We start from the raw sequence: 25,602 nt of genomic DNA on the forward strand, positions 1-25,602 counted from the left end.
AGAAGTGAAGAAGCCAGAGGCCAGTATGGGAGTTGAAACACACTGCCCTCCTGAGGATTCACTGAGTCGGTGCAAACAAGTTGATTTTCCAGACGGGAGTCAGGTTTCCATTATCCAGACTCCTGTTACAATAGCAATCTTTCAACAGTTTAATCAGTGAAGCCAAATCAATAGTTTTTACGAATAAAACGGTATAATTTGACATCTTTGCTGAAAATGTTTTTTCTTTATTATCACCAGAAGCAGCAGGTTAATCTATCAGGCCTGGAGTCAGCACTTAGGTTCAACTGTGTGTCAGCTTGTTTAAAAAACAGCATTGATTGGAGGCTCAACATTTTACAGGCACAGTTGAAATATGTTGGATGATATAAGTTTTCAATATAATGTATTCATGTTATGCAGGGGTTTTTTTTTCCATTATTAAGTGGGTGCTAATAACTTAATGCTACAGCAGATGTTAATGCCCATTCACAAAAATGAAGTGGAACACATACATGGATATATATACATATATATGTATATATAGAGATTTCCTAAACAAAAATGACCTTTATCTAAACCAACAGTGATATCACATCTACATCATTGCAGCAAGGCGAGCTCATAGAGGCTGGCAAAAACATGATTTTCAGTTTTTTAAGCACAGATTAATTCAATAAATTTCACTGCAAATGTACAATATTTAACTTGTGAATTCTCTACAAGACTGGGCCTCAAGTGTCTCTTCAAAATGTGCGTTAAAAAGTGAAGTTAAAGGCTGCGGGGCAGTAATACATGAAAGCAGAACATTTAAAAGTCGGTGGAGGGCCGTCACATAACAAACATTCACACGTATTGTATTTAAACTCACCAAACAATCAAACAGGTTTTGTTCCATTGTGTAATGAGGATTAATTCTTAGCTTTTCGTCCAGTGAACAACAACCCCTGGCCGCCTGCTAAAAGCAAGGAGACATTTCAAAGGATTATCCACTCAATCTACTGTAATGTGTGAAGCTGGGGGGAGTTTTAATTTACGACTTTATGATGTAATATTTTTTAAATACACAGCGAATGCGCTCATCGTTCTCACAACGCCTTTTAGCACTAAGGGAGTCTGGCTTTTCTGCGTATAAATTGTCGAGTTGAGCTCCATGAATTCAATTCACTTTCTTGGCGTGTGTGTGTGTTTGTTTCCTCTTCATTGGACCTTTGAGCTTACATAACCCAAACACTGTTGGCTAATTCGCTGTAAACCTCTTTTAGTCTTAAAGGATGTAAAACTTTGTCAATGGTTTCACACTTCATACAAGCAGACTTTTCAGAGTATGAGTATGTGTGCGTGTGCGTGTGCGTGTGTGTGTGTGTTGGGGAGTATACATATGTAAGTAAGTGGTCCATAACGAGTCCTGTGTGCCACACTGTGGGCAGCTGCCAGACAAATACTCTCACCGAGTCTCAGCTGGACTAGTTTGTAATTCCATCATGGATGGTCCTCCTTTGTCTCTTCGCTCCTCCCTCTGGGTTTGATTGGATTGAAAGCTGCGACTGCTTCTTGTTTGGATTGCTTGTGATGTCGTCTACAACAGCGTTGCAGTTGTTGCGATTGGCTTAAGATTCCGACTTGACAAAGATAAGTGTCATCCTACGACGTGATGTTCTAAAAGCTGCTGAATGGGATCCCACAGCTCAGTGTTATGATTTAACGCCCTGTGACGTTACCGTTTCTGCTTTTAAAAAGGACCGAGTGTAATTTGTTTATAGCTGTGGTGCTCAGAATCAACACGGAGGTCAAGACCTGTCCTCAATGTCAGCAACTACCGTTTGTTTGGAGCAGAGATGTCATTACATTGTGGGGACCGACCTTTCATCTTGGAGGCTTTTTAAATACTTATTTTGAAAAGACAGAGTCTTTAACGATCAGGTTCCACTCCTATGGACCCAGTTTGGGTTCAGGAAGTAGACACCTTCTCTACTTTTAAGCCTCAACTTTCTTATTTAATAAGTCATATATTTAGTGCTGCTCAGCGCAGAATAAACACTCGGCACCTCGTCACACCGGTGGTGTTCATTAAAAACTAACTTTAAAAACACACTGTGCTCAGCAAAAAAAACAATTTGGTGGACACTGTAGGTAGTTGCAGTGGTGCCAGAGTGTCAGCCGGTTTCAGCGCAGGCTGATTGGTTAAAATTAACCTGAGGTCTACGCCCAGTAGAAAGGAATGACCGCAAACTATTCTCTATATCTGGAGGGTGTCCAGACTCATATATATTGACGCAGTCAAATTGCGTCGGGTTCACACCAGGCTAAAGTTTTAACGTGGTTGTTTCTTATTTTATTTGCTTGTATTCTCTAAGAATTCGCTAATTAACAGAGGTACTGCTGCTGTTCCACTAACGTCTTCCTCCTCTGATAGAGCAGAGACAGATGCAGAGAAGGTTTTTAGACAGATACCAGTCTAAGTAACACCACAGAGGATAAAACAACATCGTACTCTAACACTGCACCAGTAATCAGCTTTTTCTCTTTTTACAGTAAACATTTTTTTCCATCTCGTCAAAAAAAAACTTTTTTTTACATCCTTTTGCTCTCCTTTCCCCTTCAGCACCCTCACTGCTTACATTACACTCAGCCTGCCACTCACACTCATGCTGTGTTAAGCTGTACATGCTAAAATGTTATAGATATGGATTAAGACACTGAATCTATATTTATACAACATGTTATATTCAGCCTAAGTCCAACCCTCTGTAGTCCAACTGCATTTAACATTACTGTGTGTCTACAATGTAATCTAATGCTGCCTCAGGTAACATACACACTCAGGTGGTGAGAGCTAGTTTATTTAATAAAGATACCACCAGGTACCACCAGGGTTTTTATAATGTTAGCCACTCCCACCTCTCAGTCACAGGCAGCTGTTCACATCTGCACATGTGCGTCTTTCCTCGACTGTTACAGCCATGTTTTAATGTAAAGCTTCTTCTAAACCTTTCAGCCTGACGCGGAGCTGTCCGGCCCTCAGTGGTGCTGAAAACCAGCCACAGCTTGTTTTCCTTAAATCATTAGCTGGAATCATACTGAGCAGAACTGTCCTGACTACATGTTGTGCTTTGAGTCTCCGTGGATGTACATTTTGTACTATCTTTTAGATAAATCTAATCAAGGTCTAAATTTATACGCGGCCAAAGTTAGCGCAGTTAACTTGCTCACTCTCCATTACCATGGTTTACGACATGAGGATATAAGTGTTGTATTTAGAGATGATCACATGTTGATTGTGCCAGCACGATGTTTACTGTGGTTACATTCATGTTGATGAAGAGTTACTGTACCAATGAATAAAGGTGCTTGGGGAAATGAAGTGGAGCTTAAACTGTATTAGCATGTGACCGCTACAAGATGGTGCTGTGTACCTCCCCAGAGTGTTGGAGCCTTCAGTACTGTGTGTTTTACAGCTGCACACCACTGAGACACTCATCCTCCGTATAGTAGCTTTAGTGTCAGTTGTTGTGATTTAATTCGATTTCATTGCGTCTTTTTCCTTGTGAAGGTCAGACATGTTTTTATTATTTGTAAGCTTTTTTTTAATTTTTTTTAATTTAAGCCTTTTAACACTCTGTGGTTGCTTGTCCCGTCGCTGATGGAAGAGGGGAAGCTGGATTACAGCTTAGTGAAAGACCTGAAATGTAAAAAGAAAATGTTGAGCCAGATTGCAGTAAACTCTGACCTCAGATTAGGAAATCACATAAAAACGCACAAAGCACACACACAAACTTCACATTGAGAATGAAATCCATCTCAGTCAGCAGTTTTCTGCCTCCACAGGACTGATTTTATCTAGATGTATTTTTCATCTTATTTCAATTTGTTTTATTTTTTCGTGTTCTTATTATTATTGTTATGTGTTTAAGACATTTTAGGCTTTTTAAAAAAATTTGTAAATCAGATGCTTCCCTCCGAATGACCTTTCTTGGAACGACAGCAACTAATCACTTTTGTACTAGACTTGGAGTGAAGCCAGGTTCCCGCAGCGTAGATGCAACGTAAGGCCAGACGAGCTCCGGGGGTCCTGAAGTCTCCGAGTGTCAGCACATGTTCACATGTTTCTCTGTCCGACTGCTTATTTCTAATCTGCCGCTGCTGCTCGCCTCTGAAATTATCGTCAAAGCTGAAGGGAGTCACCCAAAGCTCGGATCTTCACTTAAATCCTCAGAGCGCAGATTAACAAGCAGTTTTCTGTTTCAATCTCGAGAACTGAGAGGGGGGATCTGCACGTGTGGGAACCAGAGAACCATTAAAGTAGAAGCAGAACCCTTTAAAGCCTGAAAGTTTTTCTCTCCTCTGGTTTCATCTTTTTCTGTCCTTTCCGTCTTACACTCCTCTCTTCGGTTGCAGCGATGGCCCAGTTTCCCCACAGAGATCAATAACTTCATCTCATCTCATCTCTCATACCTCAGTGATGGATTTGCAGCATTTTCTGGCTGCACTCCAATTCACAACAAGTCAATCAACGAGTGCAGCTCGTACTTTTTCCCCGAAATCATTTTCTTCTGTTTGTTCCCACCGAACAATCTGCCATGAGTGTTTCAAAGACAAACCTTCAGTAAGTGCTGAAGGACACTTCACCCCAGGGATGGTTTTCTTGTGGGGGATTAATTCCCAGCTGGCTCAGGGATTTGAACCAGCCGCCTTCCAGTCCTGATCTGCTCTCTCTGCCTCTCAAATCCCCTCTTGTCATGTTTGAACTCTGCTTCCCTTCTCTGGGGTCAGATGTGGTGAGTCGCAGCAGGAAACAGAACGGGAAGCTTCCCGATACTGCTGCTGCTCAGCTCAAAGGAAAAACACAACAACAACACTTGATTAAAGCAGGAAAAACATGAGTCTAATCAGTGAAGATTTTTCAGACTAGTTTCCCACCGCGCTGCAGTAAGACCCTGAAAGTTGTTTACTGTTGGTGTGATGATGTTGTGGCTGCGAGAGTCGAGTCACTGGATGTGCAGTGCTCATGTAGTGAACGTAATGAGTCGACTTAGTTTGGAAAAGAGGAAAGAGACACGAGCAACTGGAAGTGAGCAAGAGACTCAAAATAAAACATCGACAACGATAAGTATGGAAGATGAAATTATCATGGAAGATGTGCTCAAAAAAAAACAGGAACCTGGATAGGTCTTGAAAACTCAACACAACAATAAGATCACTCAGCTAAATAAATTAAGTTCCACAGACTTCCCAGCATGCCTTGCCTGAGAGTTAAAACTTTCCAGAGACTCTGCAGAGATGGAAACTTTTTGTTAAATTAAGTCCTGATTGTTTGTTTCGGTTATAATTAAAACAATTCAAACTATAATGAGGTTCGTACTGAGTTCAGTCTGTACCACTTTACTACCGATTCTGATTATTTTCATATCAGAAAAGAATCTAAGACAAACTTCACACAACAGGTCACATTGGTCATGTTGAAACAGCATTCGATAAACTAAGACATTTAAATTAAAAAGAACAACACAACACACATGTTGATTAAACTGAAATAGATCAGTTCAAAAAACTACCCGAAATTTTCAATACTACTACAAAAAAAAAAAAAAATCAAAGTCGATGTAATTGAAGTCTTTTTTTTTACCTTTTCATGAATATTCTACTTTGTAGATGCTGAAATGCTCTTTAGACCCGAGGGGAGCAGCAATGGTGGGTGATAACTCAGGGTGGGTCTGGGACTATGAAAGACACTTTCCAAGTCATATTTAGCTTTTTGATCCATTGTTAATATAAAAATAGGGTCTAGGGGTGGAGCCTATCAGAGCGACTCACATGTTCACAATTTTTTTTTATGATGTACAAAAGACCAACTGGTCCACCAACAGTGATCAGACGTCTGTTGGTTTTACAGTGGAGCAGTCAAAACGCAGGAAAAAAACCACATTTAACTTGAACTTTACTTCCATATGCTGGATTTTCAAGACCAGTGACCACCAGACGTTGAAGTCTTTTAGTAAAATATAATAAAAGTATCAGTACAATAAACAGAATTAGAGATTTCTAGGGGCCTGTAATGAATCCTGATAAAAACTCAGGACCAATCATGGCTGCCTTTGGCTCACTGTGGCCTCATTATCTGCTGATTTCTCCAGAATTTCTCCAGAACTTCATCATTTGAGCTGCTGCCACAGAAACCCTGAACCCTGATGTGGAAGTGCTGTCTTGACCTTTGTTCACCTCTCGTTAGGGGGAAGCCCTTCGGTTCTGGCTGCACGTGCTCCACAGACGAACACAAATGAAGACAAATATACAAACTCAAAGTGAAAATGTCGACGCAAATACATGCAAATTCTATATGTGACTGCACAATGTTTGCAAGTACGTGAATGGACATAGAAAGCGCACCGAGATGCACACACGCGGGAATAAGAGCAAACGTCTGTGTGCAGCATGTGTGTGTGTCGGTGTGCTGTGTTTTTATGTTACATAACGACATTTAATGTGCTCTAAGATGTCGCATTAGGGATTAGGCTGATAGTGACGGACACAGACAGACAGCTTCTAATGTTTCATATTCCTCATACTAACCACACCGTACATGTACGCAGCCTTTTTATTCGTCAAAACAGAACGAGCCTGTGATTTCAACGTGGAGCTGATAAGCTAAGAGCACCGTCAGTGAAGCTCCCAGACATCACAACGGAAAGAGATTTGAGTGTTCATGGGCACTGCAGGATCCAAAGTTAGCTATTAATTGTTCTCCAGGTTATGCAGAGTTTCTTCATAAAGGAAAAGAACTTAATTTCCTTTGTATCGTCCTCAAACTGTGAAAGCTGCTGCTGAAATTGTAGTTTATGAGCAAAAGCAGCCACAGCGAGGAATATGTACATTTTAAAGCCAGGATGTTGCCTTAGCCTATTTTTGAGGCCACTTCTATAAAGCTGTCCCAAATCGAATTTTTATAAATGATAAAGATCTCTCGTAGTGGTAAAACCAAAGAGAGTTATCGCAGGATTCTGCAGTTCCTCTCTGCGTTTTGCTGACTTTTAGCTCCTTGTTTGGGTTTTCTGGTTTTAATGTTTTCATTCCAACCTAGAATCACATCAAAGACTGTGATACGTGAGGCCACTGCAACATACTGCGTCAGTGTCACATTTTTGCCTTGCCTGGGACTGAAAAACCACATGGTTAGGCTTAGGAAAACAAAACCATGTGGTTACAGTTTGGCATAAAAACTATTTGACTCGAGTTAGGAAAAGATTCCATTGAAGATATGAATGTTGCTTTCACGCAGACTCTAATCCTGGTCTCCCGGGGGAGTTCGAACCACTCTTCTTGGTATTTGTTATACTTTGTCAAATGACCTCTCACATATCCTCCTCTTCAGCACTTATGCATGCGTATGTTTGTCACGCTTAGGTGATGCAAAACATGTCACATACACGGTACCCTCTAGTGGATGGACGGGTACATTACAAGCTTTGGCGGGTGACTGGACTGTTCACTCACTCATGTTGTTTTCAGCAAATACCCACTGATAGACTTATGCGAGTTACCTTCTCGCCACCAAACAGCCGACACAAAGCGTTGGTGACTACTTATTAAACATAGCAAAACATTTTGCAGCTAAAGAGACATTTATGTCTCTCTGGAGTTGGTGAAGACCAAAATCGAACTAGAAAAGGTGCAATTACTGGATTTACAGTTTATTAAGAAATTGGCCAGAAAAATGACTCAAAGCGTATGTTGATGTTTCTCTAAATCTACTGGAATATGAAAAGAGTAGCACTCAAACAATTCCATTAACCAATTAGTTGATTAACAGAAAATCAATTGTCGACAATTTTAATAATTGATTAATTAAATTAAATGCTCGAATTCTTTGAATCCAGCTTTTTAGATTTATACATTTTGTTGTTCCTTTAGTCCTCCTTGATAATAAACTGAGTATGTTTTGACTTGGGACTTCTGGTTTGGACAAAACAAGACATTTCAGGCTGAACTTTCAGTTTACGGAAACACTCATTTTTCACCATTTTCTGACATTTTAAAAACAAAACAACTGATTTCAAAAAAAGAATCAACAGATGAATCAATCATGAAATAATCATCAATTAGTTATTTCTGTTTTACAGTGTCTCAATAACTGGTTCAACTATCAGATCCAGCATCTCAATCTTTGTCATCATGTCTCCCATGCTGACTATTTTCTTGGAGAGACTCATTTGTCAGACAAACGATAAGAAAAGCTTCATTTTCACCCTCCAATGAAGAGTTAGAGGGAATATCTGCCCGTCTGCTTCCTTAATCCCAGTAATCCAACTCACAAATGCAATACACTCTAGCTATTGGAAGACCACATTAACACGGGCCTGTCAGTAAACACTGCTGTTTTATAAACATCATGAACATCTGCCAACGCCTCTTGCATCCCATGTCTGCCTGACTGTTTTGCCCAGATGACCCTCAGTTCTCTTCTTGTGTCTTCTTCTTCTATCATTTTTTGTGCTAAAGAGACTAATACAGTAAATTTCCATCCACATCCAACCTCTCACGATGTGAAATGCTAAGTAGAGGCAGATAGTCTACGCAGTGCCGATTTGTTTGCACTAGTTATATATATAGTTTGTTTCATATTTAATGTAGATATGATTTATTGATGTTAAAAAATGAAGCAAGAAGCATATTAAGGACACGATATATTATCAAATGATCTGATCAAACTGGGCTTGCGTTTCTAGTCAGTCAGTCTGTGGAAGTTGAATTATTGCAGATATTACTAGACGTTTGGAAATCGACTCAACAATAGTCTTATCACGTTATAGAATGTCTTCCTGCCAACATACAGTCATCTGTATGTACCATAATGCTGAGCTGTGCCTCATTTGGCCGCATCACCGTCATAACGATAAAGAACGCCATCATGAGCATTACGGTTTTTACATTGTAAATGCATGTTTGCTGTCAGAGCAGTGAATATCAAATTAGCGTTTTCATGAAACATTAAATCTTTTTTTTATAGAAAAAATGAATGAAAATGAAAACGTCCGCAAGCTGAGTACAAACAGAATGAAGTCATGCTGCAACACAGATTCATAGGAATCTCTACAATCAAATAAATAGTTTGGAAATGTTTTATTAGAAGTTAATAGCTTAGCATATCATAAGAAAATGGAGAGGGATTCAGCTAACAGCTAGAACCACAGTGACCAAGTGGCTGTAGTCTGACTCATCAGATGTAGAAAGTTGCAATATAACAGCCGGTGACCGACTATTTCAGTCGACATTCAACCTCCACCTCCACTATCTGAGTTACTGTTTAAAAAAAAAAACCTGTCACAGTGAGAAATAACTTCATAAATCAATAAATAAACTTCTGAGCTAACAAACTACACAGACAATGGAAAGTTTTTACAAAGATTGGAATCATGTACTGAGGCAGACCTGCTTGGTTCTTTGTGTTTTTCTGGGATTTTGCCATTTTAATGGGCTCACCTTCCCGCTTGCAATCGTGCCACCAAGTGGAGTCTGGCACGGTGAGGTGAAGATAAGGCTGAACAATTCCTGTCAGAGAAAATATGCTGCGTAACATTTTTGACCTCAGAAATTTCACAAAGTGAGTCGATAACTTTTTCTGTTTTCGGTGCTGAGCAGTCAAAGTACAGAGAGTTCACCCAAGTTGAATCACGCCTGGAGATGAGGCTGATGACAGTGGAGAAGTGTGTCCAAAGACCACAACGAGATCAAGAAGCTCATGGAGCTGCAGGAAACTGCAGTCTGAGCTCAGCGTGTTCTTTGCTGCGAGGCACCTACCCATACAATATTTATTAGTGCAGCTTTAAAGTTAATGTTTACATTTTGAATTATCACAGATATCACGCAACTGTTCGTTTTCATCATGATTTGGAATTAAGCCGAGATTTTATGTGGAAATAACACAACCTCATCACTGTATTGTATTTTCACATTAAGAGCCTTTCCCAGCATCATCCTGACACCTGAAGCCACCTTCCAGCCCCATGCTCTGATCTACACTGATAGGATGGGTGTATTTTTACCATATAAATCTTGCATAGTTCAGCTTTAATTTGATGGCCCAAAAGAAAAACTTGGATGAGTCCTTTGAAGCCTTCCCTGTGTCCACTTTGGCAAAGCTGTGGCTGTAAATAATGTAGTTCGTGGCGGCAGAGCTCACCGCGTCCCCATTTACTGGTCGAACATTTGATAGATGGCAGTTTTCTCAGGCTAAAAGCGTTGGATCTCACTTCATCTGTCTTTCTTGTCCAACCTCTCCCTGTCTTTCTTTCTTTCTCTGTCTCTCTCTCTCTCTCTCTCTGATTTCGTCCCGTCCTCATGTCATCGCTCGCTCTGTCCGCTGCTCTCACGCTCTCTGACTCTACCTCTCTTCTTTTCTTCTTTTCTCTCTCCTTCTCTCTCCTATTTTTGGTCCCAGATACATCAATTATTCACATCTTTGCATGGACTTTCTGGCGAGAGAGGCATCAATAAAGGCAATCGGGATCATCACATTACACCTGAGCGTCCACCTGTGACACACGGTCCCCCATGAGGATTTGAGCACATGCACACTCAGATACAGCTAAAAGGAAAAAGGGAGGTGGTGCACACACTCAGTGACGCAGGAGAAGCCAGGCAGGTACTGAAGTCGTGTTTTTATTCACATGGATGCAGTGAAAAAAAGACTAAATATTCAAAAACAGTGGTGATAAATGTATTAAGCGCCAGACAAACTCCTCTTTACGCTGAGGATTTACCGCCTTTCTCGGGAAAAGCTTTGTGCACCGCGTCACCAAAAACACAGAGCTTTGACCTTCTTGCACCGCAAAGGTCTTCTCGTCACAGCTTCATGCTCGAACACAGTCACTGCAGAGAAGTTAGGAACCAGGAAACTATACTGAGCTGGTGACCAAACATTCACCTGCCCTGAGGATTTTGCTCCAGGCTGTCTTTGTAATCTAGAGCTGCAGATGAACCCTACAGCTGGATGCTGGGCTCCGTTCCCAGAACTCAATAATCACAGTAACATTTGTAGTTTGGCTAGGTTTGTGAGGCTGCGAGCACGTGGGAGGGTAGATGTTTTAGATATTTTAAAGACAATTCTATGATGCCTTTTCACCCTTTTCCTGATAGGAGTCAAATCATCTAACTTGAGGTGTTGACTGACACACACAACAAGATTTGATTGGTGGGCACTCTGCCATCCGCCCATAACACCCCTCTCTACATCGGTCCGCAGAGATGTTTACATGTGTCTTTGGACAGTATAATTCCAGCATCAGCCAAACAACCATTAGATGGCTATTTCTTCTGTCAAATAATAGCTCTCTTAAAGCTCAATTTATATTTGTGCGTGAATGACATGATGAAACCAGGGGCTGAAACTCGCTTTAAATCCCCAAAAGCTCATCAGACCTGCTGAATCTGATCATTCTTTGTAGGCTCATCATTATTAAAGAACCCTCTCACATTGTCTTTATCATTTCAGTCCTTTTTATTGCTGCCAAAGTTTATGAGAGGACGGAGGACCCGTAAACACAACGTGTGAATCAAACATAAAACTTTACTTACAGTGATTTGTTGAAAACACAGGGCTACAGGCAGGTGGACGCAATGCAATGGGAAAAATACAGTCCAAAGTACATTCAAGGACCGAAGCTGACTAGAAACTGGTAAAAAAAAAAAAAAAACTGAGGTAAAAGGGCCAAGAAACAACGTGTGACAAAGACTCTTGGCAAGGACTGAATGAATCGGCATCTAGTGACAGACTGGAGGCAAATACACTGTGTGGGTTAATTGCAGAGTGTCTGCCAGTGAGACAGATTGGAGAACTGGTGCAGGTGAGGTGAGCGTGGCAAGCAGGAGACGGGGCAGGAAGAGAGACCGAGGACCTCTAGTGGGCGGAGGAGCTGACGGAGAACAAACAGAATGAAAGGGTTTCACACAAATAATAATAATAATAACTTTATTTATACAGCACCTTTAAAACAGAGTTTACAAAGTGCTCTACAGAGAAGCAAAGCATAGTCAAACATAACGTCAATACCGGTAAACATTTAAGAAAACAGGAGGCAAAAAAGACCAAACCATGAAGGTAATAAATACAACAAAACCAAACAAATAACCAAAACGAGCAAATTGAATAGAAAACAAACAAATAAATAAATGAATAAAATAAACAAACAAAAACAGGGGAACAAAAGAACTGCATAAAAGGACATAAAAGGACGACATCACTTAAAAGCAATTCAATAAAAATGGGTTTTAAGAAGTGGATTTGGATAACATAAGTGATGACATTTTATGTCCCAAAGATCAACTTCACTATGACATCAAGATATTCTGCAAAAACACTTCTCTGGTCATTATTCAACATCATAACTCAGGAACAGAAGAAGAGATTCTGAACATATTTCACATTTGGTCAGATACTGAATTGGTGACAATAATCTTGGGTGTCCAATTTGAAACTGTGCTGATTGTATAGCTCTTCTGTGCTGTCAGGTTGAATATGTGTATAAAGCATCCACGTAGTAGCTTCTTTGCAGCAACATCCATATTTGAATCATTTTCTACTGTCAGTCATTTTTTTTCTTCAAAGTCTTCACTACTTATATTATGTGAGTCTGGACAGAGATGGGTGTAAACTGCAACTTGACTTTTTGGTGGAGTCATGCAACCAACTGAGAGGCCGCAATTCTAGTTTTTATGGGAAGACAGTCTCTGAATAAAACAGAATAAAAAAAGCATCAAACAGTTCATGTTTCAGTTGGCCTGGCTGTAGGAGTGTATATCAGTCATGTATGAGATGGACGAATGAAAAACGGGTCTGCAAGTGTCTCCTCTGTAGACATGCTGTTAATTTTGACCTGAGATGTCAGACATACTATGTAAAGTAAATCCTAATCCTACCGAGTAGATTTCAGGTTAACAACTCTACATGAGATGAGATCTGATACGGTCGGATGTTCCTATGCACCGAAGCATTTAACTGGAACAGCTGTATGTGCATAAGTAATGAATACATCACATGGTTCTTCCTCAAAACCAACATCCATGCTGTGGTCAGTGAGTGGTCATCCACAATGTTTTTTTCATAAATCAGAAGTTGGTGGTTCCCAACTGTTTATTTATCCTTGTAACAGGTGCTCTTCAAGGTTTTCCAGCAGTTTTTAGTTTGGTCATCCTTCAGTCCATCCCAGCTTTCATTTTTTAGAGCAATTTCTTTGAACGCCTCGTTCTCTTTTAATTTCCCATCGTCTAGGTAATGCTCTGTTTTTTTATGTTTGGACCACTCGGCTGTACTCCAGTTTGGCTTCGACGCCACCATTTGTTTTTTAATTAGCGGGAAAAACATACATCCCTACATATTTACGCAAAGATGGAGGGCATGCACAGAAAAGTCACAGCTGGGAAGAATTCAATCTCATCGTTTACTTTACAGTTTTAGTTTTGATTGGTTTATGGAGAGGTTCATCTAACCTTCTGCGGCTGATTGAAATTTGAAGTAGTATGGATATGTTTAGTCTGACAGTTTGAGCTATTAAACTATGTTTAAGGATGTCCTGTTTGAGCAACTACAAGCTTGTAAACCTCTTTCAAACCGAGGATGTACAGTCAACATCCCCAGCTCGTGACCTCGGAGGTGTCTGTGATCCAGCGGCCAATATTTATCAGTCTTAATGGTTTCCTGTAAAACTGTACATTTAGCAGTCCGTACACTCAGCCTGCAAGAGCGGGAAACAGGGTGAGAGGGGCGGAGAGGGAAAGAGCAGCCACCAGGAATATCAGGACTTAAGGCTGCATGAGTTACAGCTCAGCACAGCTCAGCAAATGAGTTACTGTTATGCAAGAGCTCAGTCAGCCCAGCTGGAGATCAGAGAGAGAGAGAGAGAGAGAGAGAGAGAGAGAGAGAGAGAGAGAGAGCAGGGGGAGCAGGAGTGAGCCTGCAGAGAGACAGAGAGGAAGAGGAGGCTGGAGAGGAAACAACAGCAAGTGAGCAGAGAGCAGATTACAGCTGGAGCTACAATACATGCACACACACATACATGAACACACACCTTATCACAGCCCTTCTGTTTTTGTCATATCTCCATGCAGCATGAGCAGAAACACAGAGGAGGGGTTTCACTCCTCACTGAGGGAGGAGTGAGGACAAGAAGAGTTTAGACAAGAAGAAAAGAGAGGAAGAAGAGAGGACAGAAGACTGAGGAAAAGAAGAAAGCAGCAAACTTCCCCCCTGAAGGATCTTTCTTGCTCCCACTGAGCCTCACAATGAGGCTGTGAGTTGCTTTCCTCTTCCTCTCACTGAGCTCTTCCTCATTTTACTTGACCTCCATGTTTGTGAAAGTGGGACATATAAGTGGAGGTGCCGGCAGCCACCTCCGGATGCTGCTGTGCGCCCTGCTCTGCGCTCTGGCCCTGGCCGGAAGCTCCACGCTGAGCCCCGAGGACTCGCAGAGCACCGCTGCCCCGTCGCTGCCGGAGGACTGGACCGGCTCGCCCATCCAGCTGCAGCCGGACCTGCAGACTGAAGCGCAGACACCGACAGAGGTAGCGACGGAAGCACGGACGGAAGCACGGACAGAGGCGCAGACTCAGAGCGTCACCAACAACTACACAGGTTGGTCTATCTGCCTGTCAACAATTATTTTCTTTACGATTTCAAATGCTCCAACTGTGTGTGATGATTTCCAAAAAGTTTTGAGCTGCAAGCTTAAAGAGCAAAGTCTGAATCTATATTCAAAAAAAAAGAAAAAAAGAAACCTCTTTTGCTAGTAAGCCCAAAATCTTCAGTGTTTTTCCCTTATTTCATGTTGAAGAAACTGTTTGTTGATTGTTTATTTGACAACATAAATAAAATCTCACACTGGGCTTGTTTGCATGTGACCGTGCAAACAAGGAAAGCTGATGGTAAACTGCATTCAGGAAGCCATCAAAATGTTTTACATTCTGGAGAATTCAGGCTGAAATTCACACTTTTAAAGTTTTTGTCTTTTCACACTGTACTTTGAGTGCTTTTTCTGAAAATAGTGATATATAGATGGAGATAATGTTAATCACAGGTCACCGTTTTCAGTATAACCTGTCAGTTTGTTAAAATGGACAAAAAGTGGAACCACAATTACAATATAATCCCACTTGTTACTCGGTTGGCATTAGAGTCCTGGAATTACAGAAATTGTGCAAGTAGACAAAAGCATGTGACTTAATCTGTACCTACACTGAAGTCTGTTTCTCTAGTAGATTTGTGTATTTCCTCATCTAATCTTGTCCAAGAACCTCAAACTAAGCCGAACCACAAAAAACTGTTCTCTGGGAAACCTGAATTTCTCCCAATTATTGTCAACACTTCATCAAAAGAAAAAAGAGAAGCGTCTAAAATGTCTATGATTGCCTCAATATCACCTTTTGTTTGTGAAAGTACCCGAAGTTCCTCAAATTTCACTTGTTCAAATCTTGCTTGCAATTTTTAGCTTGAGCACCCATCCAAGCCGAGACGCACTCACTGTGAAAACGTCCACTTTGTTTTGTAATTCAAACACCGTGAAGAAGTATTTACACACACGTATTTTCTACGTCTTAAATTTCCCGTCAAAAGTCATCAGGAAAGCGAGCTAGATTTATACAAGTAAACATCTGTGTCTGCCTGCCACAGTGTGTGTGTGTGTGTGTGTGTGTGTGTGTGTGTGTGTGTGTGTGTGTGTGTGTGTGTGTGTGTGTGTGTGTGTGTGTGTGTGTGTGTGTGTGTGTGTGAGGTGGCAGGTGATGCTGTTAAAGACAGTTCGTTACGTCCAGGCTTGAAGCAGCTCAGCCTGAAGAGAAAGCTGCAGCGCCGCTCGCATGACTTCACCCCAACTGGAGCATGAGCAGCCTTTCTCTTCTCCTCCTCTTCCTCAGCCAACTCTCTCCCTCTTTCCTTTTCTCCTTCCTGTCGATATGTCACTCTAGTTTCTCCACCTCTTGTCTCTTCTCTTTAGCTGCTAATTGCTTCTTTTTTTTTACCCTCCGTCACTTCATTTCTTTCTCCACCTCCTTTTTTCTTTCCCCACTTTCTGACATCCTCGTTTCTTTTTTTTTTTAATTTCTTCCTGCCGTCTCTCTCCGTCTCTCGTTTCCCACCATTTATTCTTATGTCCCTCGCCCGCCCCGCTCTTATCACAGTGCTCATATCCCTCACGTGGACGCAGAAATAGCCTACAGCAGATGACAAAATGCAAACTCCACGTGCCTTATGCACACATAGCTCTCGCACGCACACAATAGAACCGGGGACGCACTCGGCCCAAACGACACCAATCTTCTTAAAGGTTTAGAGAATAAATAACACAGTTGCTCACTTCATAACGGCGGCTCTGTGTCTGACCGAGCAAGAATAAGCACTTTATACTTTAATAACACACACGCACACATACGAGCACACGCAGAGGTGATCAGCTGGCTCGCCACATTGCACCACATGCATGAGTTGCGCCAGACCGGAGCTTTTCTGTGAGAGCTTCCAAAAATTCTGAATCCCGGAGGTGTGATTAACATCAGCCCTCCCAAAGGCAAAGTGTGTGTGTGTGTGTGTGTGTGTGTGTGTGTGTGTGTGTGTGTGTGTGTGTGTGTGTGTGTGTGTGTGTGTGTGTGTGTGTGTGTGTGTGTGTGTGTGTGTGTGTGTGTGTGTGTGTGTGTGTGTGTGTGAGACAGAATTATTCCACTGGCATTGATAGATAAAAGCTGTACTCCATGTTTTGTTTACATTTTCCATCATTCTTTAAGCTTCTTTGACTCTTTCCTGTAGGACCAGATTCCAGCTGCAGATGTTTGGGCATCTTAGGTATTTTCAGGTTTTACTTCTTGAATTTAAAACCGCTCTCAGTCGTCATTTATAGGACAAACAGAAAATAAATCCAGTTAAATATAGATGCCTTTTGTGCGTGCACAGCCCTCCGACTCAGAAGATGCTGCAGACAAATCAAAGGCACTGAACAAACGCACATTTAGAGAAGTTTTCAATCATTTGAAATGTAATACTTTAAGCTTTGTATTACAAACATTTAGCCATTACATTTATGCTTTTAGCTTAACTTTATCGTTCGAGCGTTACAACTGACTCTAAATGTGTATACATCTTTAATTAATTTGTAGGTTAGTTACACTGCTCTACATCCCCCCCGGGTGTAACTGTAAAGCGTCCCCTGAGCTACAAGTATCTGTGGTTGGGAATCACTAAGTTATAGTGACATCATGAGTATGTTCATGTAGAAAGCAAAAACACGAGAGAATGCTTGAAACCCTAAAAAGACAACATCTGTTGTCGTCATAACCAATCTCTTAATATGCTTCTTGTATTTACTCATAGCCATTTACAGATCTTGTTGAATGCTTGATCACAGCCAGGTCAGAGGTCACATGAAGTTGATTCGGTGTCTGCAGACAGTCTGAAAGTGTCCTCCATCTTTACACCTTCTTACTTATGAGTCCACAGTTTTAAAGTCGATAAAAGTGGTGGAGCAGATGTAGCACATAGATCGTTGACACGTTGGATCAAACCATAGCTTTCAGACTCCGTCAATACAAGAGAATCATTGTGCAGCCGGTCCAGGAATCCTCACCGGCGGCTGTTCCTGGAAGTAAATTGATCAGTTTTACTAATGATTAAGTTGTCCTCAGGTGCTCGTCTATAAATTAAAATCAAAGCAACAAATGTGAACCTTCTGGTGGCACTTAAAAAGTCAAGGCATCCCCAAAGACGTTAGGATTCATCACAGACCATAAATGTCTACAAGTTTGTGAATACGTGAATCCTCTTCGTTTAGCAGGCGCGAATAACTACGGTCAAAGTCAATGAGTAACTCGGCGTGTCTTGAACATCACAGTTTAAGATAAAACACAGAAAGAATATGAAAAGAACCAAAATACACTTAATAGAATGGCGCTTTAACATTTGAGGATTATGGATTATCATTGTTGGTATAAATACTCAGTGCCGTTCTAATTCTGCCGAGTTTGTTCATGTGAAGAGAAAGTGGGAAACTCTTCCTAGAACACCTGGTCGAAAGCAGACTAAGCTGGTGATGGAGTGAGAAGCCTCAGCGGTGCATTTGGTGTTCAGATCCGCCTCCTGCTGAGGAGCTGGCAGACTCCTGGTGAGCAGCGGTTATTTCGGCTTTAGAAAAGCCATAAGCCTCAAAATTAACACGGTCACAGAACCTATTAGCCTCAACAAAGTGTGTGAGAGTTAATGTTAGTGATAATCCCTAAATGAGTCCTATATCAGTTACTTAGCAGGTAGTCTGCCTTTTTAATCTGGCCAAGTAGTAGTTTACAATGAATCCCAACTCTGTGCAGTATTTTAATTTAATTTTTTTTAAAGGGAGATATTTTTGTCCAAACACACTTACTTTACAAACTTTAGATTTTTTTGAGAACATCCTGAGGGAAGGAGATCTGTCACGTTGCTACCATGAGATATCACCGGAGGATAAATCAAGTCCTCTGGGTTGCACCAGCAGCAACAACAACCGAGTGCTCAGAGTTTCACATCGCTGAATATTTAAAAATAAAATCCAAGCACAAAAAACAAAGTTCCATTTTAGATACAGCGTCTACCTCATGATGACAATAAACTGCTTATTCCTCACTCTGTCTCTTTAAATACGATCGTCAGCCAAAAGCCTAAAAGGAAATGTGAAATGTTACAATGCCCTTAACCTGGTTACCTTACAGGCTAAGCCAATTACCTTTGTCTATTCCTGGCTATTTTTAGTGCAAGAAATCCTGCTAATGACATGCTAATACAGAAGAGTACAGCTGCACTCATCAGTCGCCTGTAAAGTGCGGAGTATTTCCACTTTCGAATTCAATTTCAAATTACTTCCTGTTTGAGATGGGTTTTTTGCATTGAATGTAAAGCTAGAAATCCACCTTCGTGCATGTATCTCAAACTGGCATATCAAACAATTTGACGAATCTCATGTATAAAAAAAAAAACATTCGTATGTTGAAACACAAACTTTCACTGATTTCACTCAACCTGAAATATTCACAAAGCTTTTCAAGTAAATTATTATCATATTCTGAAATCTGAACTTTAATGAAAGCAGTGTCTGGATTTCTGCAGTAAAGAATGAGAAAATACTGTCTTTGGGGACGTACTGTACATGCCAGGACGGACACACACACACACACACACACACACACACACACACACACACACACACACTTAAAGCCAGGGGTATTTCTGTCAGCGACACACACATTATCGTCACTGTGGAGCCCTGCAGGCTTGGCGAGCTTCAGACAAAGACTTCCCTCTGTCTCCTGCCTGTCAATCCAAAATGGCTGTTGGCAGTGACTCAACTTCATTATTACCTTCCCACAGCTTTAAACTAGCTGAACAAAGTCACCAAGTGAGAGTCTGAAATGAGCCTTCTCTCTGCTCTCATGGGTGAAGCAGGAGGGGAACAACTAAAGGGCAGGGGGCGTGAAAGAGAAGCAGCGAAGACAAACACACATCTAAAAACCCGGCTAAATTGTGAAACTACAAGCTAAGCATTATTATTATTTTGAGAAATAAACATATTTCCTGTCTTAGCAAGAGTTAAAATACAGTCTGTTGGCTAAAACTTTCACAAACAATAAGCCAAGCTCAGCATAAAAACTTGAGACAGCGAAACAGCAAACCTGTGTGAAGGTAACAAAATCCACCTACCAGCACCTCCATGAAACCGCAATGTTTCACACTTCAATTTCTACACTGATTAAGGTATAATGCGTCAATGAATGGGCTTGAGAGGTGGTGCCTGGTGGAATTTGTTACCTTTGAACAGAGTCAGGTAAGAAGTTTCTCCTTTCCAGCTGCAGAAGCACACCTCATGAGCGCCAGAAGCCAGAGAGGCTAAAAATGCAGTAAGCACAGAGTGAATAGAAAAGTGAATGTAACTTCCAGATCTGAAAAATGAGGCCGATGTGCAAGTACCTTCAGCTGCAATACCACCGGGTGCCACTAGAGGTTGGCTCCAAAAAGCCTCCGGCTCCATGGACTCCCGTCATGGCCTCGGCCATTTCTGTAGACTTCAGCTTGTTCTGAAAGAAAATTTCAAGGTCCGAAGACGTGAATACCACAAGAAGGTTTTTTTTTATATCGATTCCGATTGAACACGGTAAACACGACACCATTTGAAGGCAGCAAGAGCCTGCAGATATGGATGTGGTACTTTGACATATAACTGCAGGGAAGCAAATAATATGTCAAACTACTGCTTTGAAATATGCATCACAGTAGAAAGAAAAACTTGCACCAGTCAAATGACCTCACCTGAAATTACTTTTTTAAATAAAATTACACATCAGATGCTCCTGTACTATCATTTCAGATTTTCTTTTGTGACATTGTAGTTTTCCTTCTCGGTATATTTTCATCCTCTACATTTTCAGAAGAATGAGTTTCAGTCGACTCATTTCATTTGAAACAATGTTGACAAGCACCACGGTGGAACACGCGAGGACAGAAAATGAAATCAAACTCTCCTGTGTCTTCGTCATGTAACTTTGATGAAGGCTTTCTGCTCTAATGTGCTGGTTTTTCTGGGCCAATCATTCTATTTTATTTTTTTTAATGGCATGCACTGAACTGGAGAAGTTGTTTTTCCAAGTGAAGGTCACAAGCAACGATTCCCTTCATTCGGTGAAGCCCTGCTGTCCCTGCTCTGTTTAACTGGGCAGATTACTCTTAGTCAAATCCGGCTAAAGCTGCTACCTTTCAGCTTCTGTCTTAAGTTTTTGCGCAGTCAGCATAAAAGTACTTTCAATTTCCTGCTTTAACATTACACTTACTGGAAGAAAAGGACCTTTCACCAAAAGAAGAACCCCTTATCAACATCATAAATGTCTCTGATCACTTCACGTTTGAAAAAAAAACTCAAAAACTTTTTGGCCTGCACTGGACACAAGCGCTAATGCATAGCTCAGGAAAACACACATGCACTGATGTGTTGGTGCTGGAACACACTACGCTAGCAGAGCCAGAGCCATGGGGGGATTAGGTAATGACTAGTGATACAGCGCATCAGTGAGGTGCCACAGAAATAGATACACTGCTGGAGTGGATGGAGAGGCAGGATAGTTTGAGGTCAGATCACATAAGAGAGCAGCTGGAGCAAAGGGAACAACAAGCAAAGGAGAAAAAAAATGCAAACAAGGAGACAAAGATGAGATGATGCAAGTCAGCCGTCAGCCAGGAATGTCATATTTCATTAGTTTCAACTCAGACTTTAAGCGTCTGGTGAAGTCTGACTCAGATGAAGTTTATTTTTAAGCATTGTTTATTCAGGGAAAACAAGCCAAGCTGGGAGGAGTCTTTCTTTTGGGCTGATGTTCAACTTTGAGATTTGATTATTCATTGTCTAATCTATCCTTCAACTGTATGAAAGTTTTTTTCTTTTTGTTTACTCGTTTGCTATAAAGATCAGTTTAGACTGTGATCTTAAATTTGAGGTGGATGAACCTAAAAGATAAATAGAGTGAGTAAAGGTCCTTGCAAACTTTCCCAATGAAAGCTCACGTGTGTGGTGGGACATGCAGTCCTCATCCACCGTGTGTGCTTGTGTTCATGTTACGGGTGCATTCAGCGCATTTGATCCGTTCACTCATTCTGTGTGTGAATGTGAATCTTTAATGCAGGGGGCCTAATCTTTATTTAATCACAAACTATTCCAGAGTGCTTCCCCGACAGGGACGAGAGGGAAGGGTGATAAAGAAGAATACAGTGTGGATGTTTGCATGGCAGAGCCGGGTTGCCAGGTTCGAGGACCAGAGTTGTATTTGTACCCAGTTGGCAGCCGAAACGCTCTGATTGGCATCTCACACTTTAGAACCATGTCAGAGGAATTTTTCTTTTCTGAATGGGTCTGAACCAACAGGACTGAGCAAATAGAGCGCAGAGTCAACACACACACGCTAACACGGTCTCCTCTCCGTGTAAAACACACACTACCTGAACACTATACACATCACAGACATGATGACACTCAACTTTACTTCCAGCCAAACTTGAGCAAAGAAAAATCTACACCGCACAAACACCAATGACAAAATATTTCTGCCATTAATTCAGTTGTTTTTTTTCTTGCTGGTGCTCGGGGTGTTGCGCCTCAGGAAGGTGGGTGCTCCTTCAGCGTCACAAAGAAAAAAGAAAGCACTTCAACTCAGTCTTAAATCATGCACTGTTCCCCGATATGTTTAATATTTAATTTGCCTTTATAGAGGTAATGGCTTTGTATTCGACAGTGCGTGTGTGTGTGTGTGTGTGTGTGTGTGTGTGTGTGTGTGTGTGTGTGTGTGTGTGTGTGTGTGTGTGTGTGTGTGTGTGTGTGTGTGTGTGTGTGTGTGTGTGTGTGTGTGTGTGTGTGTGTGTGTGTGTGAGGAAGCCGAGGAGATGCACGTCAGAAGTCCCGTGACTTAAGTGTTAGTTTGCAGAACACAAAGCGTACAAGGAAAGACAGATGTTAGCTAATATACTAACAGGGTTTTCACAAGGGTTTGTTAGCTGGCTCGCAATCTGATATACTGTAATATAAATTTTAAAAAAATCATGTATATAAACTCTTCTATAGTACACAAATCTGAAAGTGCACCCACAATTCATGTCATGGATCTATTTCCAAAATTAGTATGGTGACAAAATAAGCTTGTGCCAAGCTGTTGTATCCGTTCTGGTTCTTTTCCCATGAAACTCTGTCCCCAAGTGCTTCAGTACGACTGCTTGCTGTTTGAGTACAGATGAATCCCAAAGGACTCCTGGTACCAATGAATGTAAATTGTGATATAGAGTCATGGTATTTGTAGAATTGTCTATGTTTTGTCACTATTGAACATTACTGCCATCTACTGGATTTTAAGAGGCACGGCATTTTGTGGCCAAATATCTCCTGTCGCAATGTCAATGAAAGTGAAAAATCAATTGTGGATCTGACTTGTCATTCGAAAAGTTTCAACAACCAGACATTTAAATCGGGAGTTAGTTAAAACCAAAGACAAAAGTAGTGGGAATTTTACATGGCCAGAAATACGACAACATGAATGCTTATGTTGTTCTGATCTTTCTTTCGGCAAACATTCTCACAGGCAGCGTAAACAGTCTGTCTGCTTGCTTTTTGAACAATAATTTTAATCAAATACTGTAATATTAATTTAATTCAAATACTAATTTAACTGCCTATTATTCTTTCTCCGCTTCTGTCAAACATAAATTATAATATTTTCCAACAGCAACTGTCTGAGCGAAGTTGCACATTACATTTAATTTTATTTAGTATTTTCTTCTTTTTGCAGTTTTAAACATAAGCTCCTACCATTAGGTGAAGATGTGCTGGATTTCATGACCGTAAAGCAGACCCAATGAATTATTTAAACGGATACTGTCAAGATCTTTACTCTATGTTTTAGTGTTGTATACATTATGCACGCTCTGCTATGCCAAGTATCTATGTAAGTAGCTATTTTAGACCGCTGGAAAATAATACAGTAATATTGAAAGAAATAAAAGAACATTCAGGCCTGAGTTTCGCCTGCCACAGACTCAAGCAAAAACATGGATGAAGACATCTTACAATTCCCATATGATATTTCTGAAGTTTGAATTTGGATTTGCCAGCATCTTTACTTGAACTAATAGGTTTGTGCAAAGGCGTGAAGTGACGGTGATTCAAGTAAACGATATCATCTAAATATGGCCTGCACAGGTTATAATTTGTGGAAAAAAATTATAGATACATTTTTAATCTTACGCTGATATTGACCACTTGAACAACTGTATCTCATGATGAGATACTGTATGAGGCTTCAGTGTTATTTTCAGCTTTTGGCTAAGGTGGTATATATACGGTCCACCTACATGCACACTCAGTGATAGCATCAGTAAAAGATCCCTTGGGAGAAACAAAATGGCTTTTAGTTTCCCTTTGTAAAAAAAAAAAGTCAGCTTGTCCTTGTTTCCCTGCACTGTACCCATTACCCACGTGTCCGCTATGCGTGCCTTGATGTGTGTGTGTGTGTGTGTGTGTGTGTGTGTGTGTGTGTGTGTGTGTGTGTGTGTGTGTGTGTGTGTGTGTGTGTGTGTGTGTGTGTGTGAGGGAGGGGATGCTGTCATCTTCACACAGGATCACGGGATCTTCTCCCTCACTGTCTACCGCTGCAGAAATCCTCCCATCTGTCACTCCTAATCAGCAGAGAGCAGCTTGCATGTTCACAGGGTCTTATACTAGGATGACATGTCCCTCTCTCTTTCTTTCTCTCTCTCTCTCTCTCTCTCTCTCTCTCTCTCTCTCTCTCTCTCTCTCTCTCACACACACACACACACACACACACACACACACGCAAACATTACACTAATACTGACACAGCAAAGCATACCGCAGCATCACGCGCCCTTCTGGCCATTACTCATTAAAATGACATATTTGCAAACCCACCACTGCTGCAGTTTCCCTCCTCTGTTTATGTCTTTTCACAGCTTTAAAGCTGCACAATATTTTTTTGTTTATATTACCGTTGGAAAATATTACTGTGCATAGAGCAAATGTGTCTCTAGTAACAAACCCACAAAACATGATTAACTCTGTAACTCTGTTATAGCACCACGTGGACAAAGTTGGCAACGAATAGTTATAATATTTCCCTCAGGAGTTGTTATGAAAACACAGCTAAAAAGATTGTAGATGTGGTGCCAGCAGCCGGAAAGACGACCCACAATATATGCTGCACTGTCAACTGTCTGTTGGCTCGGGTAAATTGTCATCTATTTGCTGACACACTTGCCATCTCTAGAACACTTCTGAAAACTATTCGCTGCGTCCACAAATGCAGGTTAAAACTCCACCATGCAAAGAAGAAACCAGATATAAACATGATCCAGAAACACTGACGCCTTCTGTGGGCCATTTAAAATGGACTGAGGCGAAGTGGAAAACTGTCCTGTGGTCTGACAAATCAAAATTTGTAACGATTTCTGGAAATCATGGACAGCCATCCTTTGGGTAAAAGGGGAGAGGGACCATTCAGCTTGATATCAGTGCACAGTTCAAAAGCCAGCATCCATAAAGGTATAAGGATGCATTAGTGAACATGGCACGGGTAGCTTGCACATCTGGGAAGAAACCATTCATACTGAATAATATATACAGGTTTTGTGAAAGACTGAAATCAAGCAATGAGCTGGATGTGAGGTTTTGAGTGGCATTCACGTTTTAGAGGGGCCGAACGTAAAAGGATCACAACAAGGAGGGTTTTCTTTGACACTCGCACCGTGAATTCCTCCCACAGGGTCAGGCTGTTAGCACCAAGCTCTACTGGGACGTACTGAGGGAAAACATTCAGGCCAAATGACCTGAACTGTGGCACTAAAGCACTTTGGTTCTCCAAGGTGACATTGTACCCACTCAGGAATATTTCTGCCCCTCAACAACACTACTGTCCCTCGCCACTACCCTTACTCTACGGATTTGGCTCGATGCAACGTCTTTCTTTTCCCTAAAAGTTTGACACAAAATTTGATGTGCGCTCTTTTCCCACATTTCAGGCTCATGGTGAAATCACGCATAGCAGCGATCACAAAACCAAGCGTAAACACAGGTGCTG

The 25,602-nt window shown here is 41.2% G+C and overlaps 1 protein-coding gene across 4 annotated transcripts in view; it reads left to right on the forward strand.

The window, feature by feature from the left end:
• LOC138621813 (sushi domain-containing protein 3) overlaps positions 1–25,602 on the forward strand; it is a 31,547-nt gene that overhangs the window by 664 nt on the left and 5,281 nt on the right. For 2 of the 4 annotated variants that reach the window (XM_069700137.1, XM_069700138.1), the window contains exon 2: positions 14,080–14,602. In XM_069700137.1, coding sequence (XP_069556238.1) covers positions 14,317–14,602 — 286 coding nt within the window. In that variant the 5' untranslated portion in view covers positions 14,080–14,316. Of the gene's footprint in view, positions 1–7,292; positions 10,619–10,650; positions 13,975–14,079; positions 14,603–25,602 lie in introns of those variants that run through there. The other 2 variants (XM_069700139.1, XM_069700140.1) reach the window with 2 other exon arrangements.

This window comes from Brachyistius frenatus, unplaced genomic scaffold (genome assembly GCF_029030835.1).
Source record: "Brachyistius frenatus isolate BFR_SWC_R1_liver_20210118 unplaced genomic scaffold, ASM2903083v1 Contig_32, whole genome shotgun sequence".
NCBI classification, from domain to species: Eukaryota; Metazoa; Chordata; class Actinopteri; family Embiotocidae; genus Brachyistius; species Brachyistius frenatus.